General features: G+C 47.6%; 1 protein-coding gene across 8 annotated transcripts in view; it reads left to right on the top strand.

Annotated features, from left to right (window-relative positions):
- The window catches only part of CUX1 (cut like homeobox 1), a 463251-nt gene that overhangs the window by 270544 nt on the left and 169890 nt on the right, over positions 1-22817 (top strand). For all 8 annotated transcript variants that reach the window (XM_035280564.3, XM_035280554.3, XM_035280546.3 and 5 more), the window contains exons 5-8: positions 5436-5573; positions 12854-12977; positions 20240-20316; positions 22548-22614. In XM_035280564.3, the coding sequence (XP_035136455.2) occupies positions 5436-5573; positions 12854-12977; positions 20240-20316; positions 22548-22614 (406 nt within the window). The remainder of the gene's footprint in view (positions 1-5435; positions 5574-12853; positions 12978-20239; positions 20317-22547; positions 22615-22817) is intronic.

Raw genomic sequence — 22817 nt, 5'->3', positions numbered from 1 at the left:
ATTGAATATTGTACTGAAAGTGAGAAATAGAGCGATTGAGTGGGTCCTCGAAGTACAGTCTCTACAGAACACGCATCACTGTCATGCCGTCCTACTTGAAGGTTTTCTGTCGGGTGTGGTTTTTCTCCTTGTCTGTCTCCCTCGCTTCACTAGAACGTCAAGCCTTTGAGAGCCCAGATTTTTTTCTTGTTCGCTCCTGTGTACCTCAACTGCTGGCATCAAGCTGATCTGTTCTGCTTTTTATTTTATTTTAGATCATTTTAAGAGATAGGGTCTCACTTTTGTCACCCAGGCTGACTCAGACTCCAGGGCTCAAGCAGTCCCCTCCTCTGGAGTAGCTGGGACTACATGTGTGCACCGTGTGCCACCACGCCTGGGTAATTTCACTGCAGCCTCAGACTCCTGGGCTCCAGCAGTCCCCTCCTCTGGAGTAGCTGGGACTCCATGTCTGTGCTCCACCACCACGCCTGGGTAATTTCACTGCAGCCTCAGACTCCTGGGCTCAAGCAATCTCTCCTCCTGAGTAGCTGGGACTAGGTGTGTGTGCCGTGTGCCACCACACCTGGCTTTTTTTTTTTTTTTTAATAGAGATGGAGGTTTCACTACATTTCCCTGGCTGGTCTCAAATGCCTGTCCTCAAGTGATCCTCCCACATCAGCCTCCCAAAGCACTGGGATTACAGGTGTGGTCCACAAGCCTGTCCACAACCATTATTTGGTCGTGCCCTGAACACTCCACTTGCTCTCATACCTTCTGAGCTGCCCACAGGGATTGACCACCCTGCGGTCTCCAAAGGTCTCAATTCTGTGTATCCTTTAGGGAGGGACTGCTCAAGAGTCGCCTCTTCTTTTAAAAGAACTCCTGGCTGGGCTCAGTGGCTCATTCCTGTAATCCCAGCACTTTGTGAGACCGAGGCAGGCAGATGGCCTGAGGTCAGGAGTTCAAGACCAACCTGGCCAACATGCTGAACCTCTGTCTACTAAAAATACAAAAATTAGCGAGGCATGGTTGTGGGTGGCTATAATCCCATCTACTTGGAAGGCTGAGGCAGGAGAATCACTTGAACCCCGAGATAGCACCACTGCACTCCAGCCTGGGGGACACAGGGAGACCCCATCTCAAAAAAAAAAAAACCCTCCTTTTCCCAGTTTCTCCAGGAGTGCTCTTCTGCTCATCTGGTCTCCAGCTTGGCTCCTCCTGCTTGGAGTTTGTCACGTACATGCATGGTCTATCTGCTGTGAGGCCGGGCGTTTCCCAGCACAGACAGATGCTTCAGTTCCATAGGAAGTACTTGTTAAATTAGTACTGAAAGAGATTTTCGTTGGCTGCTGGTTCAGGTAACAGAAACTTTCTTTTCTTTTCTTTTTAAGACAGGGTCTCACTCTGTCCCCAAGGCTGGAGTAAGACTATGTCTCTAAAAAAAACAGTCATAGCTCTCTGCAACCTCCACCTCCCACGCTCAAGCAACCTCCTACTTCAGCCTCTCCGGGAGCTGGGACTATAGGCGTGCACCACCATGCCCAGCTAATTTTTGTATTTTTCCTAAAGACAGGGTCTCACTTATGTTGCCCAGGCTGGTCTCAAACTCCTGGGCTCAAACAATCTTCCATCCTCTACCTCCCAAAGTGCTGGGATTACCGGCGTGAGCCACCGCGCCCAGCCCCCGAGAATTTCTCATACTCGTTCGCCTGGCCGGCTTCTTTGCTTCTTCCTTTCCTCCCCGGGTGAGATGCATCTACCCCATACATTGCAGAATGGGCTCTGGCAGCTCTGACTGCCGCGGCTGGAATTAGCAAGATGATGTTGGGTGCACTGGGCCAACGTGCTGAATCGTACAGGTGATGGTGTTGTTGAGCCCCGTGTTGCATAACAAGCTATTTAATACCTCCAGGATTGCTTTAGGAATCAAGTATCAGATGATCGTAAAACACTTTACAAGATTGTCGCACTGGGTGGGTGGAGCTGGCAGGAAGGCGAGCTGAATCGGAGGAGGAGGCTGGGAAGACAGGGGTTACCGGCTTTTGTGTGTTCCTGTTTTATATATGGGTGTGTCCTCTTCACCTCCTCCAGACAATTCCCTAATTGAGCTGCTAAGATCGGAGGCATCTGACGCTGGGATAAGACCCGACAATCCTTGTGTGGGGTTTAAATGGCCTTGGAAATCATTAAGGAGACAAAAAGCTATGATTTCCGTAGATTAACATCCAGGTTGGGTTCTGGCAGCCAAAATTCATTGTCTTGGTCTCCAGCCCAAACATGCTAGAGTCATTATATTGTCATTCGGTAATTAGCTGTTCCTTTAATACAAGTAATAACAATTAAGCCTAAGAGTTTCTTTAGCAATGCCTCTTACATATCCCAAAACAGTATTCAGATGCTGCAGGCATTTAGGCAGCCGGCTGTACCTAGTCAAGTTCGGAGTGTAATGCATAGAGATGTTTGAACGCTCAGCTCATCCTTTAGTCTGTGACCAGTTTTGCTACTTAGGTATGAACCTTTACTAGTGTCAGACTAAATACACATACCATAATGAACGATTATGAGATCGCCTGAATTTTCATTTACGGGGCCAGGCTCTGAAAATCGGTGTAAGGGTCTCGTTCCTGCTCACTGGATGATGTGCGTGTCATTTTCATATGTCACCGGATTCCTTGCTGAACCGCATGGGAGAAGCTATTTTTTATTCGAAGCAGATACGGGGGGTCCTGGCCTTTTGAAAGGTATGGACTAGAAATGCTGTTGACAGAACTTTTAGGGAGGGCAGGCAGTGTACTAGCTTTGCTCTTTAAAGATACAATTTGCCAGCACTTGTGCCGGAAAGCCTGCGTGAGGGACTCTTAATAGAATTTTAGACGTGAGCAAAGGTTCCTCTCTTCACCTCCCCTTCCCTGACCTCTGCGTCAAGTTTAAATTGTGGCACTACACAAAGGAAGCTATGAACATGCCATTCCCTTTCTTGAGACCGTTTGCCCAGCACGAGGCCAGGACGGTGGAGAAGAGGGAAGGCTGAGAAGGTGAAGTGACAGATTTTTTTTTTTTGCGAACAGCACCTGGAATGTTTTCAGGAATTCCGTTTTTTGTGTTATCACTACTCCTACTTACAAAGAGCCATCTCCCCAAGATAGCTTTTCTTTTTTTTTCCTGAGACAGGATTTTGCTCTGTGGCCCAGGCTGCTGTGCAGTGGCAATCATGGCTCACCGCATCCTCGACCTCAAGGGCTCGAGCGATTCTCCTGCCTTAGTCCCCCCAGTGGGTGGGACTACAGGGGTGCACCATCGTGCCCGGCTAGTTTTTGGTTTGTGTTTTTGTTTTGTAGAGACAGGCTTTCACCATGTTGCCCAGGCCGGTCTCAAACTCCTGAGCTCAAGTGATTCAGCCTTGCAAAGTGCCAGGATTACAGGCGTGAACCATTGCACCCAGCCTCCAAAATAGCTCTTGGAGTCAAACTTAACATAAATATTTTATTGCTGATTAAAATAATCATGAAAAGCCATGCACAAGAAAGAGATGCGATTATAGACTGTGTATACGTGCAGAGTAAGTGCCTAGCACCCGGGGCCCGCGGACATTGAGCCCGGCATAGCCCAGTGCCTGCCTTTTGTAAACTCTGCAAAGACGCTGGCATCCCAGAGAGTCGCTGGCTCCCTCTGGATGTGTTCACCGAGGCATGGTAGACCTGGCCCTCAATTCCAGGAACCTAGGGTGGTCCGAAAAATGAATGACTCTGGCATTTGAAAGTTAAGTGAGCTCTTGAATATATGCTCTTGTTGATCCGCTGGCACGGTGTTTGACATTCCTCAACTGGAGACTAAATCTCTGCAGCCATCTCACAAGTGACGCCGGCGCCCATACCAGAAATATATTCAGTAATCTTTCTAAGCTCTGTAGACTTGGGTATTCTTCACTCTGACAGAGCCTGAAAATTCCAAAGGAAGCATGTCCCGAGTACCCAGCAGGCAGACTGTAATCGCCTGTTAGGCAGCAGAAGGAGAACTAACAGATCGCATTGGTGCAGAAGAACATTTAAGGTCCCTCCGCCCTGTGTTGAATTCACGGTAAAGGCGAGAGACCTGAGTCTCTACTGTAAATTCCAGGCCTGTGACTTCTGACTTTGGATTAAAATCCAGTTTTCTGGAAGTGAATCTGATGGCAGATGTGACCTTGAACTGGCCGCAAGACCTCATCACTGGCCTGGCTGCTGTTCAGCTCGTGCCGCTCCGCACTTTGTTACTCTCAGGAGTGTGGTGGCCTCCTGGCCAGCTGGCCTACCACAGGGCCATGCCGGGTCACCAGCTGTGCCTCTGCAAGGGTCTCCAGCCTTGGGACCCGCAGCCACTAACCCCTGACTCTTCTGAACACCCTTCATTAGTGAAGGAGGTTGGTGATGGAAAGTGGTCATGTCGTGAAATGGGGTGGCTTCTTTATAAAGCCTACGTGTTTCTTCCCTCTGCTTCACCAAGTGACCTTCCTTGCTGTAAAGACCACCCGGGTCTGGGCAGGGTGGCTCATGCCTGTAGTCCTTTAGGAATCTGAGGTGGGCAGATCCCTTGAGCCCAGGAGTTTGAGACCAGCCTAGGCAACATAGCAAGACCCCATTTGAACAAAAAAAAAAAAAAAACAAAAATCAGCCCAGCTTGGTGGTGCGTGCCTGGAGTCCCAGCTACTCAGGAGGCTAAGGTGGGAGGATCGCTCGAGCCCAGGAGGCGGAGGCTGCAGTTAGCCATGATTGTGCCACTGCACTGCAGCCTGGGCAACAGAGCAAGACCCTGTCTCAAACAAACAAACACACAAAAAAGCACGATCACTTGGAGCTGACAGACTTAGGTGCACATTCTCTGCGCCAACCAACTGGCCGGTGACCTCAGGAGAGTCACTCTGCGTCCCTGGGCTTTAGCTTCTGAGGCGTCTTTCTCAAGATCGTTGTAAGGCCCAAAGGACAAAATGTCCATAAAGTGTCCCATGAACTGGGTGGCGCTCTCAGGGCATCAGGTGTTATCTGTTATTCCAACTTCATAATCGTTGGAAATCTTAAACATCCGGGCAGCTGTCCATGGACTTGTCTGTCTTCCACATGCATCTCTGGGGTTGTGATTGGTCTCCTGGGGCTGCTGCCTGGTATATTTCTCTACTTATCTGATCAAAGAACAAAAATCCTGTCATAGGCAAATACCAGTGAATCTCATGACTGTTCCCGCCCCATTTTCACACCTCAAGGACCTTGGGCTGGGTCCATCCTTTATAAAGCAGCGGAGAACCCCCTTACCCAGCAAAGGGGCCGGCTGCAGGGCCCCTACAGGAGGAGGTGAGGCCACAGGGGCATGATCGTGGCCCCTGGGCAGCCCGCTGGAGCGGATGTCTTAGGAGTCCCATTCAAGCCATGGCGGGGGCACGTTTGGGGGCAGAGTGGGGTGATGGCTGCTTTCCTGTTGTGCAGATCCAGTACCAGCTTTGGATCTTGGACAGCAACTCCAGCTCAAAGTACAGCGGCTGCACGATATTGAAACAGAGAACCAGAAACTTAGGGAAACTCTGGAAGAATACAACAAGGAATTTGCCGAAGTGAAGAACCAAGGTTGGTGGAAAACGCATTCCTTGCTTTGTCTTCTCTTCTTTGTTTCTTTTCTCTTTTCTTTTTTTTTTTTTTAATTGCCTTTTCCCATACTTTTGGGACCAGCTCTCCTTGTAATATACACATCATAAAGTCAGGGCGGGGCAGGAATCTGAGTCGTTAAAGAGAGATGATAATTGTCCTGAGCTATTTCCAAGTAAAACTTTTCCTCTTCACAACTACCATGTTAAGATTTTATTGCCCTCTGATGAGACCGATCAGGATTCTTTGAAAATTCTTTCTGTATCATTACGGGATTGGGTCTGCCTCTTGAAAGGCCGATGCGCGTTGCCTCCAGGCAACACCTTCAGAAAGCCAGTTCGTGATCAAAGGGTCACACACAGTAAGTCATTTAATAATTGCTGCGGATACATTAAGGCTTCAGACACATCTTAAAGGCTACGTGCTTAAGCGCTGCTGTAGCCTTGTCCGTATCACCTATTCATTAGGAGTTTAATGATAGAAACAACCTCTTGGTGTGTTGGCCCAGCCATCAACAAGACAGAGAGGACAAAGTTTGCCCAGCTTTTCCCATCAGGGAAGAACGAAGCAATCTCTCCTCTGCCTAAAATCCAGAGGCACTCAGGATCCTGGAGCCTCTTGGCTTCCTTGGCTTGAAGAAAAATCACAGCCCACTTCTGAAAGCAGATTTTTCAGTCAGCTCCAAGGAATAATTCTGCTTGTTTGTTTTTGTTTGGGAATGTGGGTGAGGAATTGGATAGAAAGGAGGGGACGTTCATTGACTATTTGTAGCGACCTCGATAAAGAGTTAATTCGCCATGTGTGGATTTCACACCTGTAATCCCAGCACTTTGAGAGGCCAAAGTGGGAGGATTGCTTGAGGCCGGGAGTTCAAGACCAGCCTGGGTAACCTAGTGACACCCAGTCTCCACAGAACATCGAAAATTAGCTGGGCGTGGTGGTAACGCACCTGTGCTCCCAGCTACTCAAGAGGCTGAGGTGGGAGGATCGCTTGAGCCCAGGAGGTCAAGGCTGTAGTGAGCCGTGATCGTGACACTGCACTCAGTCTAGGTGACAGAGCAAGATCAAGTCTTTAACCACAACAACAAAAAGTTAATTGGCAAAGACTTTTAAAAGCGTCCTTTGGCTTTAAAAACACTGCAGACAGACTCAGGAAGAGAAATTGCCCATGGAAATGATCCAGAAAGCATCTATGATGATGTGGGAAGAGCCAGGGGTAGAGGCCTGGGCTGTGAGGGGCAGTGGTGCCCAGGGCCTCTGAGCACATCTCCCTGAGGCGTGGGCATTGGGATATTCAAGCCCTCAGGCCAGCAGGGCTTCCTTGCTGAGATTTGGGGGCATTAGGTAACAGGCAGTTGGGGAAGACAGACACAACTTCTGTCTGGCTCTGCTGAGAGCGGTGAGCCTTTAGGACCAGAAGGGATAGCTCTGTCCTGCTAGAAAGTAAGGCACTGGGCTTGCAAAGCTGGAACTGCTCTAAGGAAGGTATTACCTTCCCCTGTAGGAAGCACTTCTTGCCAGAATCACTCCACTGTTCCAGTGAAAGGTAACCTGTGCCGGGCATGGTGACTCACACCTGTAATCCCAGCGTGATTTGGGAGGCTGAGGTGGGCAGATCACAAGGAATTCAAGACCAGCCTGGCCAACATGGCGAAACCCTGTCTCTACTAAAATTACATAAATTAGTCTGGCATGGTGGGGCACACGTATAATCTCAGCTACTTGGGAGACTGAGGTGGGAGAAAGGCTTGAATCTGGGAGGTGGAGGTTGCAGCGAGCTAAGATCACACCACTGCACTCTAGTCTGGACGACGGAGTAAGGCTCTGTCTCTATAAAAGAACAGCTCTGGAGGCACACAGGCCTGGATTGAGTCCTTTCTTTGCCATCACCTAGCTGTGTGACCTTCAGCAAGTTATCCCACTTGGCTAAAAGCCTCTTTTTTGGGGGAGGGAATTCTCATACAGGTAGGGTTGGTGTGGAATTAAATATGGACACACACAGCATTTAGCCCTTAATAGTACCTGCTGCTTATTCAGTAGTGTGGTGTTTGCCAGAAATTTACTCCCTTTTATTTGGATAACAAGTTTTTCCAAGCTCCAGAAAAATGTCATTTCCTCTCCTCCTTTTCCAAGAATAAAAATGATCTGCCAGGCACAGTGGCTCACGCTTGTAATCCCAGCACTTTGGGAGGCTGAGGTGGGCGGATCACCTGAGGTTGGGAGTTTCAGACCAGCCTGACCAACATGGAGAAACCCCGTCTTGGGGCCGGGCGCGGTGGATCACGAGGTCAAGAGATCAAGACCATCCTGGTCAATATGGTAAAACCCTGTCTCTACTAAAAATACAAAAAATTAGCTGGGCATGGTGGTGCGTGCCTGTAATCCCAGCTACTCGGGAGGCTGAGGCAGGAGAATTGCTTGAACCTGAGAGGCGGAGGTTGCGGTGAACCAAGATCACACCATTGTACACCAGCCTGGGTAACAAGAGCGAAACTCCGTCTCAAAAAAAAAAGAAACCCCATCTCTACTAAAACTACAAAAAAGTAGCTGGGCATGGTGGCGCATGCCTGTAATCCCAGCTACTCGGGAGGCTGAGGCAGGAAAATTGCTTGAACTTGAGAGGCGGAGGTTGCGGTGAGCCAAGATCACGCCATTGCACTCCAGCCTGGCCAACAGAGCAAAACTCCATCTAAAAAAAAAATCATCTTAACTTGGAAAGGTAGGGGTTGCGCATTACTTGTAATGATCATAGCAGTAGTGTAAATGATTAAAAAGTTAGAGCAGGGGCTGGCACAATGGCTCACGCCCAGCACTTTGAGAGACTGAGGTGGGAGGATCGCTTGAGGCCAGGAGTTCAAGACCAGCCCAGACAACATAATAAGACTATCTCTTAAAGAAAAAAAAAGATATGATTTGAGAGCATTGTATGTTGCTGTAAAGAAATACCTAGACTGGGTAATTGATGAAGAAAGGGTTATTTGGCTCAGGGTGCTACAGGCTGTATGAGCACGGCACCAGCATCTGCCTGGCTTCTGGGGGGGTCCTCAGGAAGCTTTTACTTATGGTAGGAGGTGAAAGGGGAACAAGCATGCCACAAGGGAAGAGAGATTGGGGGGGGTCTCAGACTTCTTATTAACAACCAAATCTCAGTGACTCATCACCAAGCGATTTATGAGGGATTCACCCCCAAGACCCAGACACCTCCTGCTCGGCCCAACCTCTAACACTGGAGATCAGATTTCAACCTGAGATTTGGATGAGGCAAACATCTAAACTATATCAGGTACATAATAAAAGTTACAGCAGAGGCCAGGCGTGGTGGCTCACGCCTGTAATACCAGCACTTTAGGTGGCCAAGGCAGGTAGATCACCTGAGGTCAGGAGTTCGAGACCAGCCTGACTAACATGGAGAAACCCCACCTCTACTAAAAATATAAAAATTAGGCCAGGCACGGTGGCTCACGCCTGTAATCCAAGCACTTTGGGAGGCCGAGGCGTGTGGATCACGAGGTCAAGAGATCGAGACCATCCTGGTCAACATGGTGAAACCCCATCTCTACTAAAATACAAAAAATTAGCTGGGCATGGTGGCGCGTGCCTGTAATCCCAGCTACTCAGGAGGCTGAGGCAGGAGAATTGCCTGAACCCAGGAGGCGGAGGTTGCGGTGAGCCGAGATCGCGCCATTGCGCTCCAGCCTGGGTAACAAGAGCGAAACTCTGTCTCAAAAAAAAAAAAAAAAAAAAAATATATATATATATATATATATATATATATATATATAAATTAGCTAGGTGTGGTGGCGCATGCCTGTAATCCCAGCTACTCGGGAGGCTGAGGCAGGAGAATTACTTGAGCCCAGGGGATGGAGGTTGCAGTGAGCCAAGATCGCACCACTGCACTGCAGCCTGGCCAAGGAGAGTAAAACTCTGTCTCAAAAAAAAAAAAAAAAAAGAGCAGTGGGGGAGCATCTGCCTCATGGGCCACAGCCCCACCCACCCTGCAATGATGAGTAAATGGAGGCCCCAGGTAATGTCAAGCCCTTCAGAGCCCTCTCTGCTATGCTGGCCCTCTCTTCCCCTGCACATGCCTGGGAGGCCTGCTGAGACACTCAGAGTCTGCCCGGGATGCAACCTGAGCCAGTGGAAGGCCAGAGCCTCTAAGATGAAGTGGCCTGTGGCTGAGGCTGAGCTGGTCTATGAGCGCCCACCGGGGGTCAGGGAGTGGCAAAGAGACCTCATCGGGCACAGCCAGCACACTGACAAGGTCACACACTGTGATATGTCACTGAGGAGCCCCACTAGAACAAGCATTAGGGTCCAGGTGCTGTCTAGCCCCTTCCAGCCAGTCCTTAAAGGGAAAGATGAGGCTGGGCGTGGTGGCTCACGCCTGTAATCTCAGCACTTTGGGAGGCCAAGGTGGGCTGATCATTTGAGGTCAGGATTTTGAGACCAACCTTGTCAACATGGTGAAACTTCATCTCTACTAAAAGAAAAAACAACACAAAAATTAGCCAGGTGTGGTGGCACACGCCTGTAGTCCTAGCTGTTCAGGAGGCTGAGACACGAGAATTGCGTGAACCTGGGAGGCAGAGGTTGCAGTGAGCTGAGATCACACCACTGCACCCCAGCCTGGGCGACAGAGGAAGTCTCTGTCTCAATTTAAAAAAAAAAAAAAAAGGCAAAACTGCTGCATGTTTCCGCAGGAGTGTAGACCATTGACGTGGCAGAGCAGTGTGGGCGTTTTCAGAGCTGGCCTGTCTGGAGTCCATTCTGGAAGTGCCCAGCTCTTGCCTCACATCGGCCTTGTCTGTATGGCTTGAGAGGGACATATCACCAACCATTGTGTGTGCAGAGCGTTTCTTCCGGGCCCTGAACAGCCAGACCAAAAGGCAGGAAGGTGCCCAGTCCCTCTCCAGTGCCCTGATGGGATCATTAGTGGAATCCCCCCTCCAAGGAAAGTACTCTGGGTTCCACCTAATGAAAAAGGCCAATCTCTTCTCTTAACAAAAGAGCCTTTAATACAAAAATTAGCCAGGCATGGTAGAGCGCACCTATGGTCCCAGCTACTCTGGAGGCTGAGGCAGGAGAATTGCTTGAACCTGGGAAGTGGAGGTTACAGTGAGCCGTGACTGTGCCACCGCACTCCAACCTAGGCAACAGAGTGAAACGCTGCCAAAAAAAAAAAAAAAAAGCCTTTAGCTTGTATGCGCTAAGCCATGTGGGTGTGAATCACCCAGGTGATGTGCTCCTGCCCTGGCCAGTGAGGGTCTGTGCATCCCAGAGAGCAGGAAAGGATGTGAGTTACACACCTGGCAGGTGGCCTTGTTGCCCCAGAGGGAGCCCCATTGCCACAAGGCCTGTCTAGGCCTCCCCCAGCTGTGCACGGCCTCAGCTCCTTCATTCATTCATTCATTCATTCATTCATGCCACAGTGCTTTCCTGAGCACGTGCCTGTGCTGGCACTGGGAACGCAAAGAAAATGAGCCTCGCCTGCTAAGAGGTGGGTCTGTAGCCGCAGAGCTCCCCTCTCCTGAGGGCTGGGGCCACGGTGCTTCTTTACAACGCATCCAGCATGCAGAGTGGTGGCATAGGTGTGTCTAGAGGAGGATGCAGGTGGAGCAGACCTGCGCCAGATCCACCCACCGGTCTGCTCTATTCATCAAGTCCGTTTTGATGCTCTCTGAATGGGCAATTGAGGTGATGTCTGTGAACTTGCAGTTAGTAGTATGGGAGCCACTCACCAGAGCCATGTGGGCCTGGGCCTTCCTGAGACAGCCCTGCCCCACACCCTGGTGCTCACACCCAGCTCTAGGAACCCTCCGGGCCATGCGCCAGTCACCAGAGATCTTCCCCCATGCTATGCAATTTCTGCTCTACGCGCAAAGCCCACGACTAGCAGCGTGGAGGGCGCTCCAGGGAGAGTCCCTTCCAGCCCAGAGGACTCATGCTTTATCCACCTAGCACCACGCATTTCTTGTAACTTGTGAACCAGCAGAGCTGCAGGGCCACGCCAGCTTGCTTGCTTTTCTGTCTGTCTCTCTCTCTTTCTCTCTCTGTCTCTTTCTCTGTTTCTTTCTGTCTCTCTCAGTAGGGTCTCATCTGTCATCCAGGCTGAAGTGCGGTGGCACAGTCATAGCTCACTGCAGCTTCAAAATCCTGGGCTCAAGACATCCTCCCACCTCGGCCTCCCAGGTCCCTAAGCTGGGACTGCAGGCGTGCACCACCACGTGCAGCTAATTCTTGTGCATTTTGTAGAGGTTGGGCTCTCTATGTTATGGTCTCAAACTCCTGAGCTCAAGGGATCCTCTCACCTCGGCCTCCCAAAGTTCTGGGATTACAGATGTGAGCCACTGCACTTGGCCTGTAGACGGCTTCTCTTTTAATTTATTTGTAACTTGTGTGCGTACATGTAGGTGTTTGTATTTATAGGGTCTGTGACAGGTTTGGCTGAATCGCGTCATGGAGATGCTGTACCATCGACTCTCCTGATTCCACTTTGGTCACTTCTTCCAAAATGCACACACCATTATGCACTGTGTTTGTGTGTGTGTGAGAAAGCGCTGAAACCTACACTAAAACTTCGTCAATCATCCCTCAGTTACAGGACTCACTTCAGACTCATCAGGAAGATGATATCTTTTACCACTGATTTCCATCCCCACCCTCCCGCCCTCCTTTTCTTCTTTGACTTGTGCGAGAGAAACCATAGCTCTTCTTTTCTTTCTTTCTTTATTTATTTATTTTTGAGGTGGAATCTTGCTCTGTTGCCCAAGCTGGAGTACAGTGGTGCAATCTCTGCTCACTGCAACCTCCCTCTCCCAGGTTCCAGCCATTCTCCTGCCTCAGCCTCCTGAGTAGCTGGGATTACAGGTGTGCACCACCCTGCCCAGCTAATTTTTGTATTTTTAGTAGAGATGGGGTTTCACCACATTGGCCAGGCTGGTCTCGAACTCCTGACCTCATAAACTGCCTGCTTCGGCCTCTCAAAGTGTTGGGATTACAGGCGTGAGCCACCACGTCTAGCCCATAGCTCTTCTTTTCAGCAAAATCCATTGATCCTCCTCAGCCTAAGCGTTTAAAGTTCAATTTAACATTTAGGGAGTAAAAGGTCTCCGAAGGGACTCGTAACCATTGATTTTGTGTCAGACTTGAAGAGCTAAGGTTTAAAACACACCGGTCCTACCAGGTTATGAGAGCCTTGTACCTACAGCCATGTGGAATTTATGCTTCTCTTACTGTAGGTTTTTTTTTCTCTTCTGCAGAGGTTACGATAAAAGCACTTAAAGAGAAAATCCGAGAATATGAACAGACACTGAAGAACCAAGCCGAAACCATAGCTCTTGAGAAGGAACAGAAGTTACAGAATGACTTTGCAGAAAAGGAGAGGTGAGCATGGCTTCCAGGTGTACACAGACTGACACAGCATTTGCTCTGAACCTCACACACGTTGACAAATGTGCCTGCAAAATCAGTGCACACTGCAACCCCACATCCATAATAGCTGTAGGTAAAATGCTTCAAAAATGATATTCTACATTTGTGAGGTTTCCTTGAGCAAAATACATCTGTCTTTCCCCGCCGGTGAGTGGTGTCAGGCAGCCCGTGAGCCCAAGGGCATCCAGGCTGTGCAGATGCAGAGGTGAACCTCAAGGCATGAGTCGTTAGCGAGGTGACACCCGACAGCTGGACCTGAGCTGAGACCAGAGAGGAAAGGCCATTTCCCAGTGTGTGTCCTCAGGGGACAAGCCCTGTGCTAGTGCTAAACTGTCTCTACCTTCTCAAGTGAATTGATATTTAATACTGCACACACGTGCGTGCGCATGCACACGCACACACACACACGGACCCACAATCTTGGTGGGTTTTTTGGTGTTGCCTCTTATTACCTCACATATCAGGGAGTTAGTAAAGTATGTTAATGCGCCATCTAACTGATGTGAGTTTTAGATTTCTAATGGCTTACATTACTGAGAGTGTTTCCCACAAATAATGAGTTGGTTTTTCCCTAGCGTGATGAGTTCATGAAAGTTAGATTCACTGTCACAACAATGAGGACTATTGAAGTTACCTGTCCCAACCACATAGATCAGATTTTTTTTTTTTTTTTTTTTTTTTTGAGAGGGAGTCTCACTCTATCAGGCTGGAGTGCAGTGGCGTGATCTTAGCTCATTGCAACCTCTACCTCCCAGGTTCAAGCGATTCTTCTGTCACATCCTCCCAAATGGCTGGGACTACAGGTGGATACCACCACACACAGCTAATATTTATTTATTTATTATTATTATTATTTTTTTTTTTTTTTTAGACACAGGGTTTCTTCATGTTGGTCAGGCTGGTCTCAAACTCCCCACATCAGCTGAGCCACCGCGCCTGGCCTAATTTTTTATTTTTCGTAGAGATTGGGGTTCACCATGTTGGCCAGGTTGGTCTTGAACTCCTGACTCCTCAGTTGATCCTGCCTTGGCCTCCCAAAGTTCTGGGATCACAGGCACGAGCCACCGCGCCTGGCTTTTTTTTTTTTAAGACGGAATTTCACTCTCATTGCCCAGGCTGGAGTGCAGTGGTGCAATCTGGGCTCACTGCAACCTCCACCTCCCATGTTCAAGCAGTTCTCCTGCCTCACCCTCCTGAGTAGCTGGGATAACAGGCACATGCCACCACACCTGGCTAATTTTTGTATTTTTAGTAGAGATGAGGTTTCACCATGTTGGCCAGGCTGGTCTCAAACTCCTGACCTCAGGTGATCTGCCTGCCTCAACCTCCCAAAGTTCTGGGATTACAGGTGTGAGCCACCACCGTCCCTGGCCTAGATCAGATTTTTAAAACTGAAGGATTGAATTAAGATATTAAATTTTATACCTGCCCCCATCAAGTAAAAGAAAAGCAAAAACGGGGGAAAAAAGAGATACTGAATTTTAACTCTAGCATGAAGAAATGTATGTATCCATCAACAGGAAGCACTAAGTTTATGATGATAGGTAAGGGGCCCGGTGGGACTGTGGCTGGCGTGGGGTTTGGTGGTTTTATTTTCAGTTGACTTCCTGTGCTGATGCTTTTGGTGAACTTCTCTTTATTTGATTTTATTTTATGTTTTTTGGGACTGAGTCTCACTCTGTCACCCAGGCTGGAGTGCAGTGGTGCTATCTCAGCTCACTGCAACCTCCCGGGTTCAAGCGATTCTCCTGCCTCAGCTTCCTGAGTAGCTGGGACTACAGGTGTGTGCCACCGCCATACCCAAATAATTTTTGTATTTTTAGTAGAGACGGCATTTCACTATGTGGACCGGGATGGTCTCAATCCCTTGACCTTGAGATCCGCCCGCCTTGGCCCCCAAAGTGCTGTGATTACAGGCACGAGCCACGGCGCCCGACCCTTGGTGAACTTTTGTAAGATGGGCTCTGTAACAGCCTCATTGGGTTAGGAGATGAGGCTCAGACACTGGACCAATCTGAAGACTAGCTAAAACAGGGCCTGGAGAGAAGCCGCTTTCTGTAAGACATGCCCACCAGTGTGCCATGTCAGTTTACCATTGCCATGGCAGCACCCAGGAGTTACCACCCCTTTCCACGGCAATGATCCGGCAGCTCAAAAGTTACTACCCTTCCCCAGAAATCTCCGTGTGAGCTGCCTCTTAATCTACAGGTAACTAAAAGTAGGTACAAATATGAGTGCAAAACCGTCCTGATCTACTGTCAGCGCACAGCCTGTGGGGAGACCAGTCACGGAGCTGTAACCCTGCCGCCTCCAGAAAGCTGCCTTCTTCTGCCCTACCACCGGCTCGCCCTTGAATTCCTTCCTGGCCGAAGCCCAGAGCCCTTGCCAGCTAAGCCCTCCTTTGGGCTCACCTGCCCTACAGCATCATGAAGGCTTCTGGGGGATGTCATTAAGCTGACTTCATCCGAAAAGAAAACAGGCCAGGCGTGGTGGCTCACATCTGTAATCCCAGCACTTTGAGGGTTACAGATATCCCCTGTAGGCTGAGGCAGGAGGATCCCTTGAACTCGGGAGTTTGAGACCAGCCTGGACAACGTAGAGAGATGCCATTTCTACAATGGATGAATGAATGAGCCATGCCTGTCACCACGTGCCTGTAGTCCCAGCTACTCAGGAGACTGAGGCAGGAGGATTGCTTGAGGTCAGAAGTTCCAGGCTGCAGTAAGCCATGATCAGGCCACTGTAATCCAACCTGGATAACAGAGCAAGACCTTGTCTCAAAAAAAAAAAAAGAAAGAAAGAAAAAGAAAAGAGGTCAGGCGCAGTGGCTCACACATGTAATCCCAGCACTTTGGGAGGCCAAGGTGGGTGGATCATTTGAGGTCAGAAGTTCAAGATCAGCCTGACCAACAAGGTGAAACCCCATCTCTACTAAAAAAAGAACAATACAAAATTAACTGGGCATGGTGGGGCACACCTGTAATCCCAGCTACTTGGGAGGCTGAGGCAGGAAAATTGCTTGAACCCCGGAGGCGGAGGTTGCAATGAGCCGAGATCGCACCGTTGCACTCCAGCCTGGACAACAAGAGTGAAAATCCGTCTCAAAAAAAAGAAAGAAAAAAGATAACTGCCAGCTCCCACCCACCCAGGGTCTTCCCTGCATCAGAGCTTGGCTGGAGGCTCTCAGTACATTCTCTCACTGCCCAGGTTGGATCTGCGATGTAGGCCATCTCATTTCACAGAGGGAGAGACCAGGTCGCGGGTGAGGTGCCTCCTACAGCTTTTGCAGTTAATCAGGGCCAGAGGTGGGATTTTGCCCACTTCAGCCCTGGCCTCCACCTCTGCTGTGTCATGGTAACTGGAGTCCTCACTGCAGGACCAAGGCCAGTCCCTTGGGGCCACACCCAACTCTGCAGGTGGAGGCTGCATCCATCTTCCATTGGGGGAGCGCAGCAGGGCGCAGACTCCAGGAGAGGAATGCGAAACACAGAGTCAAGGCTCGGAAGGACGGCCAGACCCTTGATGCCATTGATATGGACTTGGTCCTAAGTCAGTGCCTCTTAGGATAGTACTTTACAACCAAAGAGATTCCTCACCAGTGAGTGATACAGTGCAATCAGTCTGTTTGCCCTGCCATGGAGAAATGGGTTTAATAGAAAGAGGACTCTCCCTAACTGGGATGTTACGTCACCTTTTAAATATTAATAATAGTTACGTGGAGTTCATAGTAACGTAAAAAATATATCTAGGATAATACAAAGTCAAAAAATGTACCGTACAAAATTATATACAGTACAGTATGATAGTAGATCTTCCTCCAGCAAACTCATACATTACCACAATGTGGAAATAAACACATATGGGAATTAAATATTACTAAGTTGACATTTTTTTTTTAATTTTTGAGATGGAATCTTGCTCTGTTGCCCAGGCTGCAGTGCAGTGGCACAGTCTTGGCTCACTGCAACCCTCCGCTCCGGGTTGAAGTGATTCTCCTGCCTCAGCCTCCTGAGTAGCTGAGATTACAGGTGTGTGCCACCACAGCCCAGCTGATTTTTTTGTTTTTTGTAGAGACAGGGTTTCACCATGTTGCTCAGGGTGGTTTTGAACTCCTGACCTCAGGTGATCCGCCCGCCTCGGCCTCCCAAAGTACTAGCATTACAATTGTAAGCCACTGTGCCCAACTCTTGACTTTTCAAATTAGGTAAAGGAATTAGATATATTGAAAGATATAATACCTGACTGTTAGAGGGAAGAGCTGAAGCTAGAATTTACTTCATTTTCTCTCTCTCTCTCTCTCTCTCTCTCTCTCTCTCTCTCTCTCTCTCTCTCTCTCTTTCTTTCTCTCTCTCTGTTGGTGTGGGTGTGGATGTGGGTGTGGGTGGGTGTGTGTTTTGAGACCATGTCTCACTCTGTCACACAGGCTGCAGGGCAGTGGTACAATCTCAGCTCACTGCAACCTCTGCCTCCTGGGTTCAAGCACTTCTCCTGCCTCAGCCTCCCGAGTAGCTGGGGTTACAGGTGCGCAACATCACACCCAGCTAATTTTTATATTTTTAGTAGAAACAGGGTTTCACCATGTTGGCCAGGCTGGTCTTGAACTCCTGACCTCAAGTGATCCACCTACGTCGGCCTCCCAAAGTTCTGGGATTACGGATGTTATTCTTTATACCAAAAAACTGTGGATGGATCTAAGATTTGAAGATTATAATTTTTTAATGTCACAAACAGTGGAAGAAAACTAGGGTGCATATTTGTTTTTATTATTAATATGACTGAAACTTAACATGGATTCTTTAAAACTAATAACATTTTTAAAAATCAGCAAACTGGGAAGAAATATTTGTATCATGTAAGACAAAGGGCTAATTTGCTTTATATACAAAGAGGTCTTCTAAATTAATAAGAACAAAATCCACTCTACAAAGATAGGCAAAGGAGATAAATAGGCATTTCATACAAAGAGAAATAACGCAGCTTTACTCAGCAGTAAAAAAAATTTAAATCTGATGTTATCTTATGTTGGCAGAGTATACGAAAACACACTTACATATTGTTGGTGGGAGTTTAAACTTGTGAAAGTTTTTTGTTGGGAAGTTTTTCAACATCTATCAAAACAAAAAAAGGGGCCAGGCGAACTGGCTTGTGCCTGTAATCCCAGCACTTTGGGAGACTAAGGCAGGCGGCTCACTTGAGGCAAGGAGTTTGAGACCAGCCTGGCCAACATGGTGAAACCCCATTTCTACTAAAAATACAAAAAACAGCCAGGCATAGTGGTACATGCCCGTAATCCCAGCGTCCTGGGAGGCTGAGGCAGAAGAATTGCTTGAACCCAGGAGCAGACATTGCAGTGAGCCGAGATTACGCCACTGCACTCCAGCCTGGGTGACAGAACAAGACCCTGTCTCCAAAAAAACAAAAAAAAGATTACCCTTTGATCATTTTAATTCCTCTATTAGCATTTCATCCAACAGATTCACTCTCAAAATTATACAGTATCTCCACAATGATCATTGAGGAAACGTTCAGTAGAAAGAACCCTAGAAATAATCTGAGTGTCCAGAGAGACGTGATTAAGTTAATTATTTAACAAGAATGAGGAGGAACTGTGTTTGCTGGGATAGAACATTTCCCAAATACGGAGATAAGTGAATACGGGAGCCCAGAATGTGGTGCGTGTTACAATCACCTTCCTTTAAAATAGCAGGGCAGGGAGTTTCTGTTACACTGTAGCATATTAAATGCTTCTGTTTCACTCGTATATTTCATGTTCATATTGCACCATAGTATATTACACTACTTCATTGTTACATTGTAGTGTGCTATGTCTCAGTGTCTACTATGCTGTGGTATATTAGTTCGTATTATTTCGCTATACTATGTGACACATTAGTTTGACTTGCGCTGTAGTATGTTAGATTTTTAATTCACATTATGCTATAGCATGTTACATGTTCATAGTGCACTATAGTATATTACATTAGTTTACGCTACAGCATATTACATATTAGTTCATATGACGCCATAGCATGTTACATATCAGTTTATATTACACTGTAGCTTGTTACATTTATGTAGTTCACATATTAGTTCACGCTATAGTGTGTTACACACTAGTTCGTACTATGCTATAGCGTGTGTTCATAGTACGTGATCCTTTGTATGTATTAGTTTATATTGTGCTGCAGTGTTATGCGTTTGTTTATATCACACTATAACCTGTCACATATCAGATGTTACATATTAGCTCATGTTATGCTATAGTATGTTACGTATTTTTTCTTATCACACTATAGCCTGTAACGTATGATGTCATATCTCAACATGCAGAAACGTTTTAGAAAGAATTGAACTCTGAGGAACGGAAATGAGCCAAGGCATAGTAAGAAGAGTCTCACGCTTTCCATGCTCTCGTCTTATTTGATGACCTCCTTGAGAGTACATTAGTTTCATAATTGAAATACATGAAAATATTAGCAGTGCTTTTCTAGAGGTGATGGGAATTGGGGTGACTTCATACACTGTGTCATTTTACTTTCCTCTATTCCCAGTTTATCATTTTGAGAGCATATGTTATATTCATATGACATAAAAATAATAAACCTATTTTTAGAGGGGTTTTTTTTCTTTTCAGATGAAGAGGCAGGAATGCTATTTATTGACCAGGGAATTCACTTAGCGATCCTGGGAAATGTGAATCTGTGGAATGCAGTTGCGAGCGTTCACAGCGTCCCCATTAGGTACTGCAGTTGCGTTTTGCATTCCATTATAACAGGGACAGAACAGCTGCCACGTCTATTTAGTGCATCCTTTATTCCAACAAACTCCTTCATTGTGTCAGCAGAATGTAAATGGATTATTCTTCCTGGGCTAACTTCAGAAAACAATGAGTGCGTGATGATGATTTTTTTTTTTCTTTTTGAAATCTGGCATTTCAAGAACAAATTACATTTAGGATAACCTTCTACGCCAGTTACCACCCATCAAGCCCTCGCAGGGTGCACGCTTCCCGTGATGTGACACGCGGTTGCAAAACTGGGGTGTGGAAGCTGCGGGAGCCAGGCCCACAGCACACGTGTCATTGCGGGCGATACCCCGTGGCGCTCCTGCCGCCAGCTGAGCGCAGGGAGGGAGCTGATCTCAGCCCAAACGCACACGTGCATTTCAGTGGGTAAAAGAGATGACCGATTTGGCTACATCCTCTTCCTTTGCAGAAAGCTGCAGGAGACACAGATGTCCACCACCTCAAAACTGGAGGAAGCTGAGCATAAGGTTCAGAGCCTGCAAACAGGTTTGATACTCTCCTTCCCAGTACCGTGGATGTGGGGAGGACCCAGGGGGAGAGTTGGGTCGGCCCCCTGACCGCCCTGGTCCCTGCAGATACCTGTTGCTCTTAGGACCTGTGGGAGCTGCTGTGAGCCCACGCTGAAGAATTCCGCAGCACGCCCGCCAGCTGCTGTGCCTCATTACTCACTGACTCTTGAGTTCTTAATGTAGAGGTGGGAGGATCTTGGTTCCATTTTCATCCCTTCCACACGCCATCCTTTCTTCCTGCTCTTTTTCCAACAAACACGTCTAAATCACCAAACTGTCAAAGACTGACATTTCATTTGCAAAAATAATAGAAAAAAAAAAACTTCCTTCTACCCTAAATGAAGTTAAAGAGAACAGTAATTTCAGACCTTTAAAATGTAAAAGCCACCAAAAAAGGTTATGCTCGAGTTCTTACAGTTTCTTTAAACTTCTTTTTTTCTCTTTTTTCTTTTTTTGTTCTGTTTTGGTTTTGTTCTGGGAGGGCAGCTCTATCGCCCAGGCTGGGGTGCAGTGGCATGATCTCAGGTCACTACGACCTTCACCTCCCTGGGCTCCAGCAAGTCTCCCATCTCAGCCTCCCTGGTAGCTGGGATTACAGGTGCCCGCCACCGTGCCCAGCTAATTTTTGTTTTTTTAGTAGAGATAAGGTTTCACCATGTTGGCCAGTCTGGCCTTGATCACCTGAGCTCAAGTGAGCCACCACGCCCAGCCCCTCTTTTTTATTTCTGAAATAGGAGCACCACGATGTATTCCATTTAAATGTGTTTTTTAATTTTACTATTTTTCGGGTGACCCAGAACTGAGCAGATTATTTAAATGTAGACAGACATCAGAAGACATTATTCAAGTTAAAACACAAATGACAAGAGTGGGAGAAAACAATCACAACAAATTAACAAACAGATAATAAACAAAAAAATGTAAAGGCTGCCAATCAATCCGTTAAGCTAGAGAAACGGTGCAGTAGAACAATGAGCAAACAGCTCACAGAAGAAATGCAAATGGAAACTACACATATGAAGAAATGCAAAGTTTTTTTTACAGTCAGGGAGATGCAGATTAAATTAGTGAAAGACTGTTTTGCCTATCAGACTGTCAGAATTTTTAAATATTTTATTCATTTCTTTTTCTTTTTTTTTTGAGATGGAGTCTCGCTCTGTCACCCAGGCTGTAGTGCAGTCGCGTGATCTCTGCTCACTGCAACCTCCATCTCCAGGGTTCAAGCGATTCTCCTGCCTCAGCCTCCTGAGTAGCCGGGATTACAGGCACGCGCCACCACACTTGGCTAATTTTTGTATTTTTAGTAGAGACGGCGTTTCACCCTGTTGGCCAAGCTGATCTTGAACTCCTGACCTCAGGTGATTTGCCCGCCTCAGCCTCCCAAAGTGCTGGGGTTACAGATATAAGCCACCTTGCCCCGCCAGAAATAATAAAATACACCTTAAAACCTTAAATAATCCAGGTGCAGTGACTTACACCTGTAATCCTAGCACTTAGGGAGGCCAAAGTGGGAGGATCACTTCAGGCCAGGAGTCCCAGACCAGCCTGGGCAACGTAGTAAAACCTTATCTCTACAACAGCCAAGAGTAGTGACTTTCGCCTCTAGTCCCAGCTATTTGGAAGGCTGAGGCAAGAGGATGGCTTGAGCCTAGGAGTTCAAGGATGCAGTAAGCTGTGATTGTGCCATTGTACTCCAGCCTGGGTGACAGAGTGAGAAACCTTGTTTCTTAAAAACAAAAGGGACAGGCCGGGTGTGCAGGCTCATACCTGTAATCCCAGCACTGTGGGAGGCCAAGGCCGGCGGATCACCTGAGGTCAGGAGTTCAAGACCAGCCTGGCCAACATGGAGAAACCTCGTCTTCACAAAAAAAAAAAGTAATAAAAATTATTTAAAAAAACAAATGGAAGAAATGGACAGAGGGATGGAGGGAGGGAAGGAGGGAAGGAAGGAAACTGTTAACATCGGTTCTGTCTTTGTAGGTGTTTGGGATTAGATGAGGCAGAGATGAAAGGGGATTTCCTATTGCATTTTTTGTATTTTCATCATCTTGGCCTTTTTTGTATTTTTTTAATCTTTATTTTTTTCACACACCTCACTCTTCACAGAAATCTCTGCCTCCTTTGAAATGGGAGTAGATTAGGTGTATATGCGTTCTTTTTAACCCAAAGAGTATCTTACATCATGATTTTTTATTCTTTGCCTTTCAGCCCTGGAAAAAACTCGAACAGAATTATTTGACCTGAAAACCAAATATGACGAAGAAACTACTGCAAAGTAAGTCTCTCTGCTCGGCCCCCAACTGCGCACGCTCGTCCCCCAACCGCGCACGCTCGTCCCCCAACCGCGCACGCTCGTCCCCCAACCGCGCACGCGTCTCACTCTGCAGAGCAGGGCGGGATGGAGAAGGTGCTTGACCTTTGTACCGCTGCAGGTACACAGTGTCTTTCCCATGAGTTCTCAGCGTCAGTTCAGTGCAT

Source organism: Callithrix jacchus, chromosome 2, assembly GCF_049354715.1.
Source record: "Callithrix jacchus isolate 240 chromosome 2, calJac240_pri, whole genome shotgun sequence".
NCBI lineage: Eukaryota > Metazoa > Chordata > Mammalia > Primates > Cebidae > Callithrix > Callithrix jacchus.
Note: the sequence above shows the minus strand (reverse complement) of the source record. Positions and strands in the feature narration are given on the sequence as shown.